Source organism: Ornithorhynchus anatinus, chromosome X5, assembly GCF_004115215.2.
Source record: "Ornithorhynchus anatinus isolate Pmale09 chromosome X5, mOrnAna1.pri.v4, whole genome shotgun sequence".
Lineage (NCBI taxonomy): Eukaryota > Metazoa > Chordata > Mammalia > Monotremata > Ornithorhynchidae > Ornithorhynchus > Ornithorhynchus anatinus.
In genome coordinates this window covers 69,341,584-69,362,496 of record NC_041753.1, presented here as the reverse complement: position 1 = coordinate 69,362,496, position 20,913 = coordinate 69,341,584, and the positions used below count along the sequence as shown (strand labels likewise).

At 66.0% G+C, this 20,913-nt stretch overlaps 1 protein-coding gene across 1 annotated transcript in view; it reads right to left on the bottom strand.

Moving 5' to 3' along the window:
• Nucleotides 1-2,273: 2,273 nt before the first annotated feature.
• The window catches only part of DAPK1 (death associated protein kinase 1), a 66,858-nt gene continuing 48,218 nt past the window's right edge, over nt 2,274-20,913 (bottom strand). The window contains exons 18-26 of the mRNA XM_029055948.2: nt 18,741-18,839; nt 15,049-15,126; nt 14,508-14,733; nt 13,009-13,191; nt 12,694-12,891; nt 7,659-7,797; nt 6,195-6,315; nt 3,814-4,002; nt 2,274-3,660 (exon numbers count right to left, since the gene is read on the bottom strand). Of these exons, the coding sequence (XP_028911781.1) occupies nt 2,356-3,660; nt 3,814-4,002; nt 6,195-6,315; nt 7,659-7,797; nt 12,694-12,891; nt 13,009-13,191; nt 14,508-14,733; nt 15,049-15,126; nt 18,741-18,839 (2,538 nt within the window). The 3' untranslated portion in view covers nt 2,274-2,355. The remainder of the gene's footprint in view (nt 3,661-3,813; nt 4,003-6,194; nt 6,316-7,658; nt 7,798-12,693; nt 12,892-13,008; nt 13,192-14,507; nt 14,734-15,048; nt 15,127-18,740; nt 18,840-20,913) is intronic.

The window sequence follows — 20,913 nt, the reverse complement described above, 5'->3', positions numbered from 1 at the left end:
CATTTTACAGTTGAGGCAACTGAGGCCCGGAGAAGTGAAGTGACCTGCCCGAAGTCACACAGCTGACAAGCGGGAGATCAGAACCCACGACCTCCGACTCCCAAGCCCGGGCTCCTTCCGCTGAGCCACGCTGCTTCTCCTCACGGAGTTTACAAACGGAGGAATCAAAATCAACAACCGGGACGTTCGGCTGACCCAGGGGCCCGCCCCGCGTGTCGGGCTGCAGCGAGGGTTGTCACGTGGGCCCGAATCGAGAATCGGCAACGGCGCCCTGAACTCTTCCCAGCCACGGCGTCGCCGGGCCAGAGAGGTGGGGCCGGGAGCCCGGGGACCCGGGTTCCGGTCCCAGCTCCGCCACTGGCTGCTGCGCGGCCTCAAGCGAGTCACTTAACCTCTCTGGGCCCCAGCTGACTCATCTGCCAAGTGGGAATACTCCCTGCCTCACAGGGATGTCGTGAGGGTTGGATGAGGTAAGGGATCGGAGAGGGCTTTGGAAAAATACAAAGCCCGGGCTATTGCAGACCCTCGGCGTTCCGGGATATCCGCGGTGCAAGTTCCAGGATGCCGTGGGAGCCTTAACGGAGCTTGCTCCCGCTTGGACCAAGAGGACCAAGGGTTCACAGGGCGAAAGGGCGGAAGGTCTGACCGGGAGGTGCAGCGTGGTGTAGCGCGGAGACCGGGTTGGATAGAGCCTGAGGGTCGTGGGTTCTAAGCCCAGCCCCGCCACTCGCCTGCTGCGTGACCCTTCTCTGGGCCTCAGTTCCCTCATCTGCAAAATGGGGATTCGATCCTTGTTCTCCTTCCTACTTAAACTGTGAGCCCCACGTGGGACCTGATGAGCTTCTATCCCCACCCCCCCCCCCCCCAGCGCTTAGGACAGTGTCTGACGCAGAGGAAGTGCTTAATGAATCCGGCAATCGGTAAACCGAGATGAAGAGTGCGAAGGCCTACCGGATGGAAGAGAGGGCCCGACAAATTCAAAGGGATTACTTACTTAGGACCGTGGCCCGCGGGGCGGGATCCCGGGGTCAGAGGTCACGCCCGCGGCCCGCGGGGCGGGGTCCCGGGGTCGGGGGTCCCCACCGTGGCCCACGGGATGAGATCCTGGGGTCGGAGGTCCCGACGGGAGGGGGGGATCCCGGGGGTAGAGGTCACGATCACGGCCCGTGGGGAGAGATCCCGGGGTCGGAGGTCACGATCACAGCCCAGGATGGCGGGGTTAGAGGTCGCGATCGCAACCGTGGGTGTCTTTTAAAGACCGAGGGAATCCCAGTCTTGCCGCACCGCGCCATCCGCGTGCCGCTGTTATTAAAAGAACGCGTCTTAACATCGTCCTACAATCTCGAGGCCAAGACCAGCATCGTGGAATGCTTCTCCGCACACACCCACGCACCACGTCTCCGCCCGTCCCGTGGCCGATCCGGACCCCACCGTCGACCGGACGTCGGGGACGAGTTCCCCGGAAGCCCCCGGGAGCCCCGCCGGGAGGTCGAACTCTCTGCAAGGACACCCGGCCACCTCTTTTTCGGCCTTTCCATTTTATTTCTTTGAATTGGAAACTTCGAGTACAGGCAACGAGGAGAGCGGGATCTAGACGGCGAAAACCCTCCGCTGAGCGCACGGATGACGGGGGGCGGCGGCGGGGAGGGGGGAGCCGGAACACCGGTCCCGGAGGCTGACCGCCACGCTCCCCCACCCCCCGCCTGACCCAATGAATGTTTTACCTGAGACGGGGGACGGGCGGCCGGACGGGGTCACAACGCACGACGGTTCTGCGGGGGTGGGAGGGAGGGGAAGACCGGGACACTGGGCGCCTCTGAGGAATCGCGAGCCCCTGCCCGAGGCCACCGGCGGCTTGCAGAACCCGCTCTGGGTGGCGGGAAGTAGCAGCCACGGGTCGGGACGGAGTCGGAGCCGCACGGGGCGGGCCGGCCCCTCGGGGGACGGGGGGCGCGGAGCTCCGGAGCCGCCCGTCCTCGGTCCCAGACCGGGAGGTTCCCCCCGGTCTGGGTAGGGTCGGGGGGAACGGGCCGGACGGCGGTCGGGGGGGCGGGAGAGGGACGGCGGGTGGGCCCGGGGGATGGAGGTGGGGAGGGGGCAGAGAGGTGAGAAGTGACGGAGGGAGAGGGGGACTGACGGGCGGCGGGAGGAGGTTGGGGGAGAGGTTGCCCGTGAGTCGTGTGTGTGTACGGGCGTTGGGCGTGGGGCTGCGTGGAACACATCTCCGCGAATCCTCCGGGCGCCACGGCCCTCTCCTCTCCTCTCCTCTCCACTCTCCCCGTGCCTCCCGCGGGTCGGAGAGGCCCCGGGAGAGAGCGCCGGCCCCCGACCCGGGTCCCGCCGGCGGGCCGTCCCTCACCGGGACACGACGGAGCCGACGGAGGCGTGGGAGGCGGGGGCGTCGTTCCCGTCCGGCCCATCCGCGGCGTCGGGGCCGTCGGGCCCCCGGCCGGGGCGGAAGGCGGCGGCGGCCCGCAGGAGGAAGTCGGCGGCGTCGCGGCGGCCCAGCTCCCGCAGCTTGGCCACCAGGAGCCCCACGGTGCTGGCCGGGTCGCGGCCCCAGCGGACCAGCAGCGCGTGGGCGGGGCTGGGCGGCGGGCCGGGGCCCGGGTCCGGGGGGCGGTCGCCGCCGCCGCCGAACTCGGCCACCAGGTCCGGCAGGCCCAGGTTGATGGCCAGCAGGCACCAGTCCTTGCCCAGCGGGTCGGGGGGGTCGAGCAGGCGGCAGAGCCGGCGCCGGGTGAGCGGGCCCAGCTCGCGGGCGGGCACGTCCAGGCCCAGGCGGCCGCGGGCGAAGAGGTCGGGGCAGCCGAAGCACGTGACGCTGCAGAAGCTCTCGCGGTAGCCGGCCACGGGGTTGGTGAGGGCCGTCTCGCGCAGGGCCCGGGCGCGGGCGAAGTCCCGCGGCTGGTAGGCCATGACGGGCCCGCGCCAACGTCGCAGCTGCCGGGGGCTCAGGTAGTGCCGCACCGTGAGCAGGCCGGGCAGCGCCGCCGCCAGGGCCCCGTCCACGGCCCCGCACGCCGCGTCCAGGAGGCGACAGCAGCGGGCCCGGCCGGCCCGGGGCCCGCGGGCCCGCACCTCCAGGCCCTGGCCCTGGTGGACCAGGAGGACCAGCAGCTCGGCCCCGGCCCGGGCCAGGCGGGCCCCGTCGGGCCACAGGCGCACGTCCGCCCGGCCGCCCTGGCGCCGGGCCCAGCGGCACAGGCCCACCTGGACCTTGTGGAACAGGCCGCAGGGAAAGGGCGTCAGGTGCTCCACGGGAACCACACGGACGCCGCCGTACACCAGCCCCCGGCCTCGGTCGTCCCCGTCCTCCTCGTCCCCGTCCTCCTCCTCCTCCTCCTCGTCCTCCTCCTCGTCGTCGGTCCAGCGGCAGCCCGGCCCGTCGGCCTTGATGAGGGCGGGGATGTCCACCATGGCCCCGGCCGAGGCGGGGTCGCGGGCGCAGACGTCCATGGCGTCCAGGACCCGCAGCAGCTGGTCGGCGTCGCTGTCGGGCAGCAGGCGCTGGACGTCCTCCAGGCTGTAGCGGCCGCGGTACTGGGGCAGGGCCCGCGGGCTCTCGGCCGACAGCAGCCCGCCCAGGGCGTAGGAGCACAGCCAGCGCGGGTCCAGCACCAGCACGTCCCGGGCCGGCCCGCTCCGCAGCACGTGCACCTGGGGGGCGACGACAGCTCAGCCGGACGGAGGACGCGGCGGGGGGGGAGGAGGGCCGGAGGACGCGGGGGCGGAGGGGCAGACGGGGAGGGGGACCCCCGCGAGACGGGCTGTCGTCCGCGGGGGCGAGGACCGGCGGGCGGGGATACCGACCTCTCCGATGCTGTGCAGCTGTTGCACGATGGCCCTCACGGCCGCCTCGCCGGCCAGCGGGTTGAGCTGGTCCTGGACGTCGCGGACGAACTGCTCCATGGGCACCAGCTGGTTGGGGCCCCTCTGCTTCCGCCACGACGGGAGGCTGGAGAGGATCTTCTCGCCGAGCGGCGTCATCGGGGGCCGGCCCTGGGGGGGCGGGGGGCGACCGCAGGTCAGCGGGGGGCCCGCCTCCCTGACGCCCTCCACGGCAGCCCCCTCTCTACTGCACCCACTCGTTCGCTAGTACCTATCGAGCGCTTACTATATGCAGAGCACTGAACTAAGCGCTTGGAATGGACTCGCCCCCCCCCCCCCATCCCTTCGTCAATCACTAACTCACGGCCCCGGATCGCCCGCACCGTCCGCCTCCTTCGCTCTTGGGCGCGAGCCGCAGAGCGCCGCTGGGGGAAATCTAGAGATCAGGCCGCCTTTGGCCACTTCAAGTTTATCCCCGCGTGCTTTAACACTCCTCTGCCCGGCAAAATTATTTCTCCATCCTTACTGGCCCATAGGTTTCGCCATTTGTTCCTGACATTTAACTCCCTCCTCCAACTCCCTGTCGCCCCGCCTCCCCCATCGCTTGCCCCAGTGACCTGGCCATCTACTTTAATAATAACGTTGGTATCTGTTAAGCGCTTACTACGTGCAGAGCACTGTTCTAAGAGCTGGGGTAGATACAGGTTGTCCCACATGAGGCTCACGGTCTTAATCCCCATTTTCCAGACGAGGTAACTGAGGCACAGAGAATTTAATAAGTGACTTGCCCACAGTCACACAGCTGCCAGGTGGCAGAGCCGGGATTCGAACCCATGGCCTCTGACTTCCAAGCCCGGGCTCTTTCCACTGAGCTACGCTGCTTCTCTTTCTCTTTACTGAGAAAAGCGACACGATCAGGTGTGACCTCCCTAAGATGTTCCCAGTCCAGCCCCTCCACCCCCAACCCTTCCTGTCCCTCCTTCAACTCTCCCATCTTTCCCAGCAGGATCTCCTCAGGAGATCTCCTGCCTTCTCTCGAAATCCACCCCCTCCACCTGCGCATCCGATCCCACTCCTTGGCACCTTATCAAATCACTTGCCCCCTCCCCAACTGCAGTCAACAGTTTGCTCTCCCTTGGCTTCTTCCCCACTCCTTTCGAATACACCCACGTCTCCCCCGTCCTAAAAAAACCCTCCCTTCACCCCACGGCTTCCTCCGGTTGCCACCCCGTCTCCCTCCGACCTTTCCTCCCCGGACTCCTTGAGCTACACCCGTCTACACCCGCCGCCTCAAATTCCTCTCCTCCGATTCTCTCCTCGACCCTCTCCGACCCGGCCCCCGTCCCCCGTAGAAACGGCCCTCTCAGAGGTCACCGATGATGTCCTTCTCGCCAAACCCGACGGCCGTCTCTTCCACCCTCACCCCTCCCCGACCTCTCGGCCGCCTTCGACACCGTGGACCGCGCCCTTCTCCCGGAAACGTTTTCTGTCCTCTCCCAGTTCTCCCACCTCTCCGGCCGCTCAGACTCTCTGCGGGCTCCTCCTCCACCTCCCATCCCCTAATTTTTGGGGTCCTTCAAGGTTCAGTTCTGGATCCTTCTGTTCTCCATCTACACCCACTCCCTCGGAGAACTCATTCGCTCACTTGGCTTCAACGACCACCTCTATGCGGACGATTCCCAAATCTCCCTCTCCAGCCCTGATCTCCCTCCCTCTCTGCGGTCTCGCGTCTCCTCCTGCCTTCAAAACAGCTCTACTCGGATGTCCTCCCGTCACCTCCAACAGGTCCAAAATAGAGCTCATCCTCCCGCTCAAACCCCGTCCTCCCCGTGACTTTCCCATCACCGTAGGCGGCACCTCCACCCTTCCCTTCTCAAGTCTGTCGTGGGCAGGGGACGTGTCTGTTTATCGTTCTATCGTACTCTCCTTGAAAACAGCGAACGCTCGATAAAAATCTCTGACTGACTGATGGACTGATTTTGGAGACTGAGGCTCAGGAGTCCCAACTGATTATATCGATAATTTATGTATTTATTTGTTTAAGTCCGTCTTCCCCTGCAGACCGTCAGCTGGTTGTGGGCAGGGAACACGGCTACCAATTCTGTTGGGACTGCCCTCTCCCCGAGTGCTTAGGACAGCGCTCCGCACACAGTCAGTGCTTGATGAATACCAGTCCTCGACTGGTAAGCTCGTTGTGGACAAGGAACGTGTCTGCCAACTCCATTTTATTTCCCTCTCCCCAGCGTTTGGTTCGGTGCTCTGCTCCAGGCCAGTGCTCGACAAATACGACTGATTGATGGACAGATTGAGTCCCAGATGGAGTCCCTACGCCCTGTCCACCCCCGCCCCCGGTCCCGACGCACCGCGATGATCCGGCTGCGGATTTCCTGCAGGTGGCTGCGGAAGGCCTTCATGTCCCTGGAGCCCGAGGCCCCGGCATCCAACACGAACAGCTTCTCCGAGATCTGCAGGTCATTCCCAAACCTGGCGGGGAGAGGGGAGGACCGCCGCACGTTTTTTTGGGGGGGCACGGGCCCCGGGAGCCCCCACTGCGGGGGAAGGGGGGCACCGTCCCGCTTCGGTCCGGCTACCGGGTTACAGGCCAAGGGGCGGCCGGCTAACGGCAAACCCTGGGTGTCTCTGAGGAGGGGCAGGCTAGATTCAGAGAGATGCTCGCACTGGATACGGGGGTGGGGAGGACCACTCTCCGCCTCCCCGCTTTCCACGGGAGAGGCCCAGCGGGTAGCAGTGTGGCCTAGTGGAAAGAGCCCAGGCCTGGGAGGCGGAGCACCCAGGTGCTTGTCTGCTGGGTGAGCCGGGGCAAGCCGCTTCATTCGTCTTAGAGAAGCAGCACGTGGCCTAGTGGAAAGAGCCAAGGCCCGGGAGTCAGAGGAGCCGGGTTCTCATCCCGGATCGCATGAGAACCCAGGTCCTCTAACTCCCAGGCCGGCCACTCGTCCGCTGTGTGACCTCGGACGAGTCACTTGCCTTCTCTTAGAGCAGCAGTGTGGCCTAGGCGAAAGAGCCCAGGCCTGGGAGTCGGAAGGACCCGGGCTCTAATCCTGGCTCTGTCAAATGCCCGCCGTGTGACCTCGGACGAGTCACTTGCCTTCTCTTAGAGAAGCAGTGTGGCCTAGTGGAAAGAGCCCAGGCCTGGGAGTCGGAATGACACGGGTTCTAATCCTGGCTCTGCCAAATGCCCGCTGTGGGACCTCGGACGAGTCGCTTAATTTCACGGTGCTCTGGTTTCCTCATCGGTAAAACCTGACTCCCCTGTGTCTACCCCAGCGCTCAGAACAGTGCTCTGCACATAGTAAGCGCTTAACAAATACCAACATTATTATTAAAATGGGGATTCAATCCCTGTTCTCCCTTTACCTGGACTGTGAGCCCATGTGGGACAGGGACGGGGTCTGGCCTGATGAACCTGGATCTATCCCAGTGCTTTGAACGGTGCTTGGGATGTGGTAAGCGCTTAACGAGCACTATTATCATCATCATCACCGTCATTATTATTATTACTATTAGCAGAGAAAAGGCAATCGGGACACTCAGCTTCTAGTCCCGGCTCTGAGGCCGACCTGCCGTGCGATCTGGGGCAAACCATTAACCTACCTGGGCCTCAGTTTCCTCCTCCGTAAAATGGATTCCCTGATTCCCCGAGGGTCGGATTCCCTGCTCTCCCTCCCTTTCGGCCCCCGAGGCCCCCGTGTGTCCGGTCTGATCCCTCAGGGTCTCTCCCAGCGCTCAGCGCAGGGTTCGGCGCACGGAGTGAGCGCCTGCCCCGCGCCATCATTAAGGGGCGAAGGGCCCCAGCTGGCACCGACCTGTTTCGGATCTCCCTCAGTAGGGACGCGTCTTTGTCGTAGCCGAACTCGGCCCCCGCGGGGCGGGGCAGGCTCACCAGGTCGGCGTGGGTGGCCACCAGAACCACCTGCAGGGGGGTCTTCAGCCGCCCACCAAAAGCTGCGGGGAAACACACCGCGGGGGACGCACCGGCCGAGTCAGGGCCGGGGAAGGTGGCGGAGGTAGTGTCAGGCCCGGGGAAAATGGAGGCAGAGACAGGGCCGGGGAAGATGGTGGCAAACTCAGGGTCAAGGAAAATGGCGGCAGAGGCAGGGTTGAGGAAAATGGCGGCAGAGTCAGGACCGGGGAAAATGGCGGCAGAGGCAGGAATGAGGAAAATGGCGGCAGAGTCAGGACCGGGGAAACTGGCGGCAGAGTCAGGACCGGGGAAAATGGCGGCAGATTCAGGGCCTGGGAAAATGGCGGCAGAGGCAGGACTGGGGAAAATGGCGGCAGAGGCAGGAATGAGGAAAATGGCGGCAGATTCAGGGCCTGGGAAAATGGCGGCAGATTCAGGGCCGGGGAAAATGGCGGCAGAGTCAGGAATGAGAAAAATGGCGGCAGAGTCAGGACTGGGGAAAATGGCGGCAGAGTAAGGGCCGGAGAAAATGGCGGCAGAGTCAAGAATGAGGAAAATGGCGGCAGAGGCAGGAATGAGGAAAATGGCGGCAGAGGCAGGACCGGGGAAAATGGCGGCAGAGGCAGGAATGAGGAAAATGGCGGCAGAGGCAGGGCCGGGGAAACTGGCGGCAGATTCAGGGCCGGGGAAAATGGCGGCAGATTCAGGGCCTGGGAAAATGGCGGCAGATTCAGGGCCGGGGAAAATGGCGGCAGAGTCAGGAATGAGAAAAATGGCGGCAGAGTCAGGACTGGGGAAAATGGCGGCAGAGTAAGGGCCGGAGAAAATGGCGGCAGAGGCAGGAATGAGGAAAATGGCGGCAGAGGCAGGAATGAGGAAAATGGCGGCAGAGGCAGGGCCGGGGAAACTGGCGGCAGATTCAGGGCCGGGGAAAATGGCGGCAGATTCAGGGCCGGGGAAAATGGCGGCAGGGTCAGGACTGGGGAAAATGGCGGCAGAGGCAGGGCCGGGGAAAATGGCGGCAGAGGCAGGAATGAGGAAAATGGCGGCAGAGTCAGGGCCGGGGAAACTGGCGGCAGATTCAGGGCCGGGGAAAATGGCGGCAGATTCAGGGCCGGGGAAAATGGCGGCAGAGGCAGGACTGGGGAAAATGGCGGCAGAGGCAGGAATGAGGAAAATGGCGGCAGAGGCAGGTTCGAGGAAAATGGTGGTGGAATCAGGAATGAGCATAATGGCAGCAGAGGCAGGAATGAGAAAAATGGCGGCAGATTCAGGGCCGGGGAAAATGGCGGCAGAGTCAGGACCGGGGAAAATGGCGGCAGAGGCAGGAATGAGGAAAATGGCGGCAGAGGCAGGAATGAGGAAAATGGCGGCAGAGGCAGGGCCGGGGAAACTGGCGGCAGATTCAGGGCCGGGGAAAATGGCGGCAGATTCGGGGCCTGGGAAAATGGCGGCAGAGGCAGGACTGGGGAAAATGGCGACAGAGGCAGGAATGAGGAAAATGGCGGCAGATTCAGGGCCGGGGAAAATGGCGGCAGAGTCAGGAATGAGAAAAATGGCGGCAGAGTCAGGACTGGGGAAAATGGCGGCAGAGTAAGGGCCGGAGAAAATGGCGGCAGAGTCAAGAATGAGGAAAATGGCGGTAGAGGCAGGAATGAGGAAAATGGCGGCAGAGGCAGGAATGAGAAAAATGGCGGCAGAGGCAGGAATGAGGAAAATGGCGGCAGAGGCAGGGCCGGGGAAACTGGCGGCAGATTCAGGGCCGGGGAAAATGGCGGCAGATTCAGGGCCGGGGAAAATGGCGGCAGAGGCAGGACCGGGGAAAATGGCGGCAGAGGCAGGAATGAGGAAAATGGCGGCAGAGGCAGGTTCGAGGAAAATGGTGGTGGAATCAGGAATGAGCATAATGGCGGCAGAGGCAGGAATGAGAAAAATGGCGGCAGATTCAGGGCCGGGGAAAATGGCGGCAGGGTCAGGACTGGGGAAAATGGCGGCAGAGGCAGGAATGAGGAAAATGGCGGCAGAGGCAGGAATGAGGAAAATGGCGGCAGAGGCAGGGCCGGGGAAACTGGCGGCAGATTCAGGGCCGGGGAAAATGGCGGCAGATTCGGGGCCGGGGAAAATGGCGGCAGGGTCAGGACTGGGGAAAATGGCGGCAGAGGCAGGAATGAGGAAAATGGCGGCAGATTCAGGGCCGGAGAAAATGGCGGCAGATTCAGGGCCGGGGAAAATGGCGGCAGATTCAGGGCCGGGGAAAATGGCGGCAGAGTCAGGGCCGGGGAAAATGGCTGCAGAGGCAGGACCGGGGAAAATGGCGGCAGAGTCAGGGCCGGGGAAAATGGCTGCAGAGGCAGGACTGGGGAAAATGGCGGCAGAGTCAGGACCGGGGAAAATGGCGGCAGAGGCAAGAATGAGGAAAATGGCGGCAGAGGCAGGGCCGGGGAAACTGGCGGCAGATTCAGGACCGGGGAAAATGGCAGATTCAGGGCCTGGGAAAATGGCGGCAGAGGCAGGACTGGGGAAAATGGCGACAGAGGCAGGAATGAGGAAAATGGCGGCAGATTCAGGGCCTGGGAAAATGGCGGCAGATTCAGGGCCGGGGAAAATGGCGGCAGAGTCAGGAATGAGAAAAATGGCGGCAGAGTCAGGGCCGGGGAAAATGGCGGCAGAGTAAGGGCCGGAGAAAATGGCGGCAGAGTCAAGAATGAGGAAAATGGCGGTAGAGGCAGGAATGAGGAAAATGGCGGCAGAGGCAGGAATGAGAAAAATGGCGGCAGAGGCAGGAATGAGGAAAATGGTGGCAGAGGCAGGGCCGGGGAAAATGGCGGCAGATTCAGGGCCGGGGAAAATGGCGGCAGAGGCAGGACTGGGGAAAATGGCGGCAGAAGCAGGAATGAGGAAAATGGCGGCAGAGGCAGGAATGAGGAAAATGGCGGCAGAGGCAGGTTCGAGGAAAATGGTGGTGGAATCAGGAATGAGCATAATGGCGGCAGAGGCAGGAATGAGAAAAATGGCGGCAGATTCAGGGCCGGGGAAAATGGCGGCAGGGTCAGGACTGGGGAAAATGGCGGCAGAGGCAGGAATGAGGAAAATGGCGGCAGAGGCAGGAATGAGGAAAATGGCGGCAGAGGCAGGCCCGGGGAAACTGGCGGCAGATTCAGGGCCGGGGAAAATGGCGGCAGATTCGGGGCCGGGAAAATGGCGGCAGGGTCAGGGCCGGGGAAAATGGCGGCAGAGTCAGGACGGGGAAAATGGCGGCAGAGGCAGGAATGAGGAAAATGGCGGCAGAGTCAGGGCCGGGGAAACTGGCGGCAGAGTCAGGACCGGGGAAAATGGCGGCAGATTCAGGGCCTGGGAAAATGGCGGCAGAGGCAGGACTGGGGAAAATGGCGGCAGAGGCAGGAATGAGGAAAATGGCGGCAGATTCAGGGCCGGGGGAAAATGGCTGCAGAGTCAGGACCGGGGAAAATGGCGGCAGAGTAAGGGCCGGGGAAAATGGCGGCAGAGTCAAGAATGAGGAAAATGGCGGCAGAGGCAGGAATGAGGAAAATGGAGGCAGAGGCAGGACCGGGGAAAATGGCGGCAGACTCAGGGCCGGGGAAAATGGCGGCAGAGTCAGGACCGGGGAAAATGGCGGCAGAGGCAGGAATGAGGAAAATGGCGGCAGATTCAGGGCCGGGGAAAATGGCGGCAGATTCAGGGCCGGGAAAATGGCGGCAGGGTCAGGGCCGGGGAAAATGGCGGCAGAGTCAGGACCGGGGAAAATGGCGGCAGAGTCAGGAATGAGGAAAATGGCGGCAGAGTCAGGGCCGGGGAAACTGGCGGCAGAGTCAGGACCGGGGAAAATGGCGGCAGATTCGGGGCCTGGGAAAATGGCGGCAGAGGCAGGACTGGGGAAAATGGCGGCAGAGGCAGGAATGAGGAAAATGGCGGCAGATTCAGGGCCGGGGAAAATGGCTGCAGAGTCAGGAATGAGAAAAATGGCGGCAGAGTCAGGACCGGGGAAAATGGCGGCAGAGTAAGGGCCGGGGAAAATGGCGGCAGAGTCAAGAATGAGGAAAATGGCGGCAGAGGCAGGAATGAGGAAAATGGAGGCAGAGGCAGGACCGGAGAAAATGGCGGCAGACTCAGGGCCGGGGAAAATGGCGGCAGAGTCAGGACCGGGGAAAATGGCGGCAGAGGCAGGAATGAGGAAAATGGCGGCAGAGTCAGGGCCGGGGAAAATGGCGGCAGATTCAGGGCCGGGGAAAATGGCGGCAGAGGCAGGACCGGGGAAAATGGCGGCAGAGTCAGGGCCGGGGAAAATGGCGGCAGATTCAGGGCCGGGGAAAATGGCGGCAGGGTCAGGACCGGGGAAAACGGCGGCAGAGTCAAGAATGAGGAAAACGGCGGCAGAGGCAGGAATGAGGAGAACGGCGGCGGAGGCAGGAATGAGGAAAACGGCGGCAGATTCAGGGCCGGGGAAATGGCGGCAGAGTCAGGGCTTGGGAAGATGGCGGAGGCAGAGCCAGGACTGGGAAAGACGGCAGCAGAGTCAGGCTCAAGGAAAGTGGCAGAAGTCAGGAATGAGGAAAACGGCGTCAGAGTCAGGAAGGAGCAAAATGGCGGCAGAGTCAGGACCGGCGAAAACGGCGGCAGTCAGGAACGAGGAAAACGGCGTCAGAGTCAGGGCCAGGGAAAACGGCGGCAGTCAGGACCGGGGACAACGGCGGCAGAGTCGGGAACGAGGAAGACGGCGGCAGAGTCGGGGCCGGGGAAAACGGCAGAGGCGGGACCGGGGGAAAACGGAGGCCGAGCCGGGACCGGGGAGAACGGAGGCCGGGCCGGGGCCGGGGAGAACGGCGGCAGAGGCGGTGGCGGGGTCGGGGCATCGGGGCCGGGGAAGACGACGGCCCCTCCGGGTCCGCCCCCCGCCCGCGCCCCCCGGCCCGCCGCACCTATGGGCTCCTCGACGGGCACGAGGGCCTTGAGGCAGCCGAGCCAGAAGATGAGCTGGTTGAGCTGGGTCTCGTAGGGCTCCTCCAGGCTGAACAGCACCAGGTGGACGGAGGACGGGTCGTCGGCCGCGAAGTGGTCGTAGCAGCAGAAGTACACGGGCCGGCCGGAGAACTCCCACACGCTGAAGTCGCCCACCCCTGGGAGGCGGGCCGGGCGGCGGGGGGCGACCCCGGCCGGTGAGGGGGCTCCCGCCGTGAACCCGCGCGCCCCCCCCCCCGCCTCCGCCCGGCCCGGGCCGTCCCCCCGCGCCTTACCGTTGAGGTAGGCGTTCTGGACGTCGATGGCCCTGGTGGCCTGGTCCTGGGGGGCGGGGGGGCGGGCGGGGGACGGGGGCCCCTCCGGGACGCCGCGGGTCAGCCCCGGCTCGAACACCAGGCTGCGGCTCCGCACGCTCACGTTCTCGCAGCCCGCGTACAGGCCGGACGCGCCCGCCGACCCTGGGGGGAGGACGGGGGCGGGGGGGCGGACGACGGGGTCGGCGGGCGCCGTCCCCGCCGGGCGGCTTCGGGCGGGTCGGGGCCTCGGTGGCCTCGTCTGGGAAACGGGGGGGGGGGCGGGGGGCGGCCGCGAGCCCCGCGCGGGGCCGCCCGATGACCCCGTGTCTGCCCCGGCGCTGGGGACGGCGCTCGGCACGTAGCGGGCGCCTAACGGACACCGGCGCGGCTCGGCGGACGGAGCGCGGGCTTCGGAGTCGGAGGCCGCGGGTTCGACTCCCTGCTCCGCCGCCCGTCGGCTGGGTGACCGTGGGCGAGTCGCTTCGCTTCTCTGCGCCTCGGTCACCTCATCTGGCAGATGGGGACGAACGGTGAGCCTCACGGGGGACGACCCGATGACCCCGTAATCCCCCCCGGCGCTTAGACCGGTGCCCCGCACGTAGTAAGCGCCTGACGGACACCGACCTTATTATTACTACAGTGAGCGCTTAGCGGATACTGCCCCGTCCGTTTGTTTCGTTGTCCGTCTCCCCCGCTCTAGACCGCGAGCCCGTTGGGCGGGGACTTTCTGTGGCCGAGTTGCGATGACAATAATGATGTCGGTATCCGTCAAGCGCTTACCACGTGCAGAGCGCCGTTCTAAGCGCCGGGGGAGAGACGGGGTCATCGGGTCGCCCCGCGTGAGACTCACAGTTAATCCCCATTTTCCAGATGAGGAAACCGGGGCCCAGAGCAGCGAAGCGACTCGCCCCCCCCCCGGTCACGCGGGGCCGGGATTCGAACCCACGACCTCGGACTCCCGAGCCGTGCTCTCGCCACCGAGCCACGCCGCTTCTCTTGTACTTTCTCTTGCAGTACGGCGCTCCGCGCGCGGTAAGCGCTCGAGTGCGACCGGAACGAACGGGAGCCCGACGGAGTCGGCGGACGCCGTCTCCGTCCTCCGCCGGCGGACGGTCTGCTCTCTGCAGAGCACCGTACTGGGCACTCGGGAGCGATCCGTTCGACCGGGCTTACCGGGCGCTTACCGGGTGCCGAGCGCTCCGCTAAGCGCTCGGAAAGCCCGACGCGGCAGACGGAGACGGTCCCCGCCCGCGACGGCTAACGGACCCCGTCGCCGTCCTCGAGGAGCCGCCGGCCCGCCGCCGCGCGCGGAGCGCCGCGCCGGGTCCAACCGAGTCGGGGGGCGTGATCCCCGACGGGAAGGGGGCGACACGTAGCCCGGCACTTGGCAAACGCTTAATAAAAGCCCTATGTATTTCTTTAAAAAAAGGGATGGCCGGGGGCGAGGCTTCCCGTCCGCCTCCGGGGAGCCGTCCTACCTGCGGGCTTGGAGGCCGGGGGCGAAGGCGGGCCTCGGGCGGCGGCGGCCTGGGCGGGCGGCCTGGCCCGGCGGCGGCGGAAGAGGCCGCGCAAGAGGCCGCACTTGAGGGAGTCCACCAGGGCGGACTTGCCGGCGCCCGACGGGCCGAAGAGCTTCAGCTTGATGCGGGGCTGCGCGGTGGGGCCCGGACGCAGCTGCTGGGCGAACGCCGTCCGCTGGCTCTCCTGCGGCGGGGTGGGGGGCGGGTCTGGGGGGGGCGGGAGGGGATCCCCCCCCCCCCCGACCTCGGCCGCCCGTCGCCCCGGACCCCCGCCGGTCCGCCCGTCCCCCCCCCCCGACCCCCCGGGCGGGGGGACGGTCGGCCCCTCTGCGGGCGGGAAGGGAGCCCCGGGGGGCGGGCGTGATTCCGGAGACGACGGTGTGCGTGTGAATTCCGGGGGGCCGGTGCGCGTGAGAGAAAGAGAAGGGCTCCCGTCCGGGGCGGGGGGGCGCGGTCCGGGGTCAGCGGCCGCCTGGGTGCGGCCGGCCGGGGCACCCACCTTCCTCAGCCTGGCCAGCAGAGCGGCCACCGGCTCGTGGCCCCGGTCCCGGGCCAGCTCCTCGGCCGTCTTCCCCTCCTGCCGGGCACGGGCCGTCAGCCGCCGGCCTCCCCCGCGGCCGGGGGCGGGCGGGGGCTCCCCGCCGCGGACCCCTCCCACCGACCGGTCCCCTCCGGCCCCCCGGGGGACGCCGGCCGGCCCGGAGAGGGCGAGCGACCCGCCCGAGGTCACGCGGGGGGCCGGGGCCGAAGCGGGGGCAGACCGACCCCCCGGACCGCTAGTCGCCGCCGAGATCCCCGGCGCAGACGGCGTGCGTTATCGTTCTGGGCGCTCGCTGCGGCGCTCCGCGCACAGCCAGCGCTCCATAAATACGACCGAACGCCCTCATCACCGTTCTCCGTTCGTCGCTCGATCGATCCGTCGTATCGACTGAGCCCCCGACTGCACCGAGCGCCCCGTTAGGCGCTCGGAGGAGTCGGGTCCGACAGAATCGGCGGACGCGTCCCCCGTCCGTACCGAGCTCACGGTCTAGCGCGCCAAGCCCCGTTCCAAACGCTGGGGCGGGCCCGGAGAAGCGGCGCGGCTCGGTGGGAAGAGCCCGGCCTTGGGAGTCAGAGATCACGGGTTCGAATCCCGGCTCTGCCACCCGGCAGCCGGGCGACCGTGGGCGAGTCGCTTCACTTCCCTGGGCCTCGGCGACCTCGTCTGGAAAATGGCCTCACGCGGGACCACCCGATGACCCCGTATCCCCCCCCCCCCCGGCGCTCAGAACGGCGCTCTGCACAGAGTAAGCGCTTAACGAGTACCAACGTGATTATCAGTCAGGTCGGGCAGAGTCCCTTTCCCGCATTCGTTCATCCAGTCGTATTCACTGAGCGCTTACCGTGTGCAGAGCACTGTCCCGACCGCTCGGAAAACACAGTTCCGCGACGGCGAGGCTCACGGTCTACGTAGGAGGGAGAACGGGGATGGGAATCCCTCTAGACGGGAAGTTCCCCGTGGGCAGGAACGGGTTTACCAACCCCGTGGGATCGCCCTCTCCTGAGCCCGCTTAGTCCAGTGCCCTGCACACGGTAAGCGCTGCATAAATACCGCGGACGGATGAACCGAGCGGCCCCGGACCGTGAGCGCGCTGCGTCCGTCGACTCTCTCTCAAGCGGCCGTTTCGGTGCCGTGCGCACGGTGAGCGCCCAGCGACGCGCCCGATATGGATCTTCGTCACCCTATTTATTTTGTTTAACGAGATGTCCGTCACCCCGATTCTATTTCTTCGCTATTGTTTTCGTGAGACGATCTTCCCCTCGACTCTATTCGTCGCCACCGGTCTCGTCCGTCCCTCTCCCCCAGATTAGACCGTGAGCCCGTCAGAGGGCGGGGACCGTCTCTCTCTGTTGCCGATCTGTCCGGTCCGAGCGCTGAGTACAGTGCTCTGCACACAGTGAGCGCTCGATAAATACCATCGAATGAACGAACGAACGAAGACGACGGGTGACGAACCCCCATTTCGCAGCCGAGGAACCCGAGGCAAAGAGGAGGCAAGCTAAGCGAGCTGGGAAAAGAACCCAGGACTTCTGACTCCCAGGCCCGGGTTCTTTCCAACGGGGCCACGCTGCTTCTCTATTTCCCCGTCCAAGAGTAACGATGACGACGATGACGGCATTCGTTACGCGCTTCCTATGTGCCAAGCACTGCTCTAAGCGCTGGGGGGGGGGGGGAGGCAAGGTCATCAGGTGGTCCCCCGTGGGGCTCACGGCCTCAATCCCCATTTTCCAGCTGAGGGGACTGTGGCCCGGAGAAGTGAAGTGACTCGCCTCGAAGTCACACAGCTGGCAAGTGGCGCAGTCGGGATTAGAACCCGTGGCCTCTGACGCCCCAGCCGGGGCTCCTGCCACCCTGTTAAGCGCCTCCTACGTGCCAAGCGCTGTTCTAAGCGCTGGAGCGGACACAGGGCGATCAGGTTGTCCCGCGTGGGGCTCCCGGTCTTCACCCCCATTTTCCAGATGAGGGAACTGAGGCCCAGCGAAGCGAAGTGACTCGCCCGGGGTCACACAGCAGGCAGGTGACGGAGGCGGGATTAGAACCCACGGAGGCACCACCTAGTGGGACGTTCTGGCCCCGGCTCTGCTGCGGGACTTGGGGCAAGCCACCGAACCTCTCTGGGCCTCGGTTTCCTCACCTGGAAACCGGGAATGAGACATCCCTCCCTCCCGGGGACATTCAGGAGGGAAAGGCCGAGTGGAAAGAGCCCGGGGCTGGGAGTCGGGGGGGACCCGGGTTCTAATCTCGGCTCTGCCACTTGACTGCTGGGTGACCTTGGGCAAGTCACTTCACTTCTCTGGGCCTCGGTTCCCTCATCTGTAAAAATGGGGATTAAAAAACGTGAGCCCCGCGCGGGACAATCTGACGACCCCGGATCTCGCCCGGCGCTTAAGAACAGTGCTCCGCACGTAGTAAGCGCTTAACAGAGACCATAGTTGTTACTGAACGCCTTAAGGTCGGGCCTCGTTTCGTGATGCCGGGGGAAGGGTCTGCTTTTTATCTCAGACGGCCGGCAGATGAGGCCCCCGGAGTCGGTCTGTTCCTCTTCTTCCGGGGTCCCCTCGGTAACGCCGCCGTCACCCCTTCCCTCCCTCCTCCCTCGTTCTCCCCGCTCCCGCTGATTGCGCCGTCAGATTTCCGCCTTGGGCGAATCCAGCACCGAAGGCAGGAGAACATCCTGCCCCACCCGCCGCTCCCACCCCCCCGCCCCGGGACCACCCCCCCGGCTGCCCGGTAATCATCATCATCACGGTGGGCTTTCGTTGAGCGCCTCCGACGTGCCTGGCCCTGTCCTAAGCACCGGAGCGGGTACAAGGTCATCGGGACGGACGCGGTGCCCGTCCCGCGTGGGGCTCACGATCTCCATCCCCCCCGTCCAGCCGAGGGAACCGAGGCCCAGAGAATAAGACCAGTAATAACGCTGGTCTTCGTTAAGCGCTCACGGTTAATGCCCGTTTTCCAGATGAGGTCGCTGGGGCCCGGTGAAGTGACTCGCCCACAGTCACCCAGCTGACAGGTGGCAGAGCCGGGATTCGAACCCATAAGCTCTGACTCTCAAGCCCGGGCTCCGTCCACGGAGCCGCGCTCCTTCCCGACTCGCCCCGGGTCAGGCGGCAGACACGCGGCAGGGCCGGGATCAGAAGCCACGACCTCTGACGGCCAGGTCCCCCCGGCTTCCCGATCTCCAGCCCCCCCGGCCTCCCGATTCCCCAGACCGGGGTCACCCCGGTCCCTCGGCCGCCCGGCCCCCCGCTCCCCCAGCTCCGCGGTGCCCCTCGGGTCCGCCCCGTCCCGCCTCTCTCCCTCCGGGGGCCCCCCGAAACCTCAGCGCCTCCGGGAGGCCACCCTCGACGGATCCCCCGCGCCCCCCCCGCCCACCGGACCCCGGCTCTCCCCACCCTCACGGCCCTCCTGAAACCCCACCTCCTCCGGGAGGCCTTCCCCGGTTAATCCTTCCCACTCCCGGGCCCCTCCAGAACCCTCCCGGAGGCCCTCCCCGACCACTCCCCGCACCCCACCGGTTTCCGGAGGGAGGCCGTCGGGCGCGGGAGGTGGGCGGGACCCCGGCCGTCGGCGGGGAGGCCTCAACCCGCGAGCGGAGGGGCTCTGGGGGCGGGTGGGGCGGGAGGAGTGGAGGGGCCCCGGGGGCTCACCGGGGTGCAGGCTTCCACGTCGACCCCGCAGAGGCAGAGATGGCGGACCACCGGGAGGAGGCCGTTGCCGGCGGCCACGTGCAGCGGGGTGCGTCCATCCTGAGGGGCGAGAGGGAGCGACGGGCGGCCGCTGAGGCCCCGGGTCCCCGCGCCCCCCCGGCGGGCTCCGGGCGGGGGGCGTCCGGCCGGCCCGGGCGCCCGGTGCCGGGACCGTGGGAGGGCCCCCCCCGGGGATGGGCCGCCGCGCCTGGGTCCCGCCCCCCCGTGCCTCCACATCCTCCCGTCGCGGCCTCCTCCGGGAGGCCTCCCTTCCCCGACCGCCCGCCCCCCGGCCCTGCGGTCCCGGTGGCCTCAGCCGGGCCAGAGGAGCGGGGGACTCCGGCGACGCCCCGTCCCCGCCCGGGGCCGTGTGGCCGCGGGACGCGCCCCCGCGGCGGACCTCCGATCGACACGCCGTCCTCTCCCGGCGCTCCGCACACCGTAAGTGCTCAATAAATACCACCGACCGACTCTGGGGGCGAGTGCAGCCTTCTGCTCTGAGGGTGTCGGTCAAGCGCTTACTCCGTGCCAGGCCCCGTACTAAGCGCGGGGCTTAGGTGAACGTCAGGCAGGTCGGACGCCGTCCCGGTCCCCGGCGGGGCTCCCGGCCTTCGTCCCCGTTTTCCAGATGAGGGAACCGAGGCCCAGAGAAGTGAAGCGACCGGCCCGAGGTCACACGGCAGGCCGGTGGCGGAGCCGGGATGAGAACCCGGGCCCTCCGACGCCCCGGCTCTCTCCACGGGGCCGCCCCGCTTCTCCTCCGATAATCCGGTCGCTCCGTCGGACTCCCGGATCCCCCTCGGGCTCTCGGGAACGGTCTGCTGGAACGGCCGCCGGGGCGGTGACCGCGGGGACGGTGAAGGCAAGGATGACGACGACGAGGGAGGGAACCGCGGGGGCCGTAACCGCGGGGACGGTAACCCCGGGGACGGCGCCTCCCGGGATCGGGAACCGGGTGGACAGTGAGCCGCCGGGCCGGTGGCCGCGGCGACGGGAGCTCCGCGGACGGGAAGGGAGAAGGTGGGATAAACAAGGACCCCCCCCCCCCCCCCCCAAAGGGTGGAGATAAATAAGTGGTGGTATTTGCTGAGCGCTCACTATGTGCAGAGCACTGTTCTAAGCGCTGGGGGATACGAGGCGATCGGGTTGTCCCACGTGGGGCTCACGGTTTTTAATCCCCATTTTACAGATGAGGTAACTGAGGCACAGAGAAGCGAAGCGACTCGCCCGAAGTCTCACAGCTGGCAAGCGGCGGAGCCGGGATCGGAACCCACGACCTCCGACTCCCCAGCCCGGGCTCTTTCCACTGTGCCACGCTGCCCTGCCCGGGCGGTAACCGGGGGGACGGTAACCGCGGGCACGGTAACCGCGGCGACGGGGACCGCAAGGATGGGGATGCCGAGGGAGGCCACCAGGAGACGGAACAGGGCAAGGACCTGCAGCCGCAGCTGCTGCGGCTGCGGGGCCGGTCGGGCGGTCCGTCGTATTTACTGAGCGCCTCCGGTGGGCAGGGCGCTGTACTAGGCGCTTGGGAGAGGCCGGCAGAACAAGGGACACGTTCCCTGCCCACGGGGAGCTCCCAATCCGGGGAGGGTACGGAAGGGTGACGGAACGCCGCCAGCACGGTAACCGAGGGGACGGCAACGACGAGGCCGGTGACCGCCGATTCCTAAACTACATCCTCCCGAGTGCTTAGCACAGAGCTCCTTGAGGAAAGGGACCACGTCCGCGAGCGTTACTGTCCTCTCCCACGTGCTCGGCACAGCGCCCTGCTTCTTGAGGGCAGGGACCGCGGCTCCTCTCCCAGCCCGCTCAATAAATGCCACCGTCATTATTATTAAAGGACGAGAGAGTTAGGAGTTACTACCTGTTGCCGACTTGTTCATTCCAAGCGCTCAGTACAGTGCTCTGCACACAGTGAGCGCTCAATAAATACTATTGAAAGCACCGTTCCAAGCGCCGGGGGGGGGGTGGGGGGGGGGATACGAGGTGATCAGGCTGGCCCACGTGGGGTTTACGGTTTTAATCCCCGTTTTCCAGATGAGGTGACTGAGGCCCAGAGGAGCGAAGCGACTCGCCCAAAGTCACACGGCTGACTGGCGGGCGGAGCCGGGATCGGAACCCGCGGCCTCCG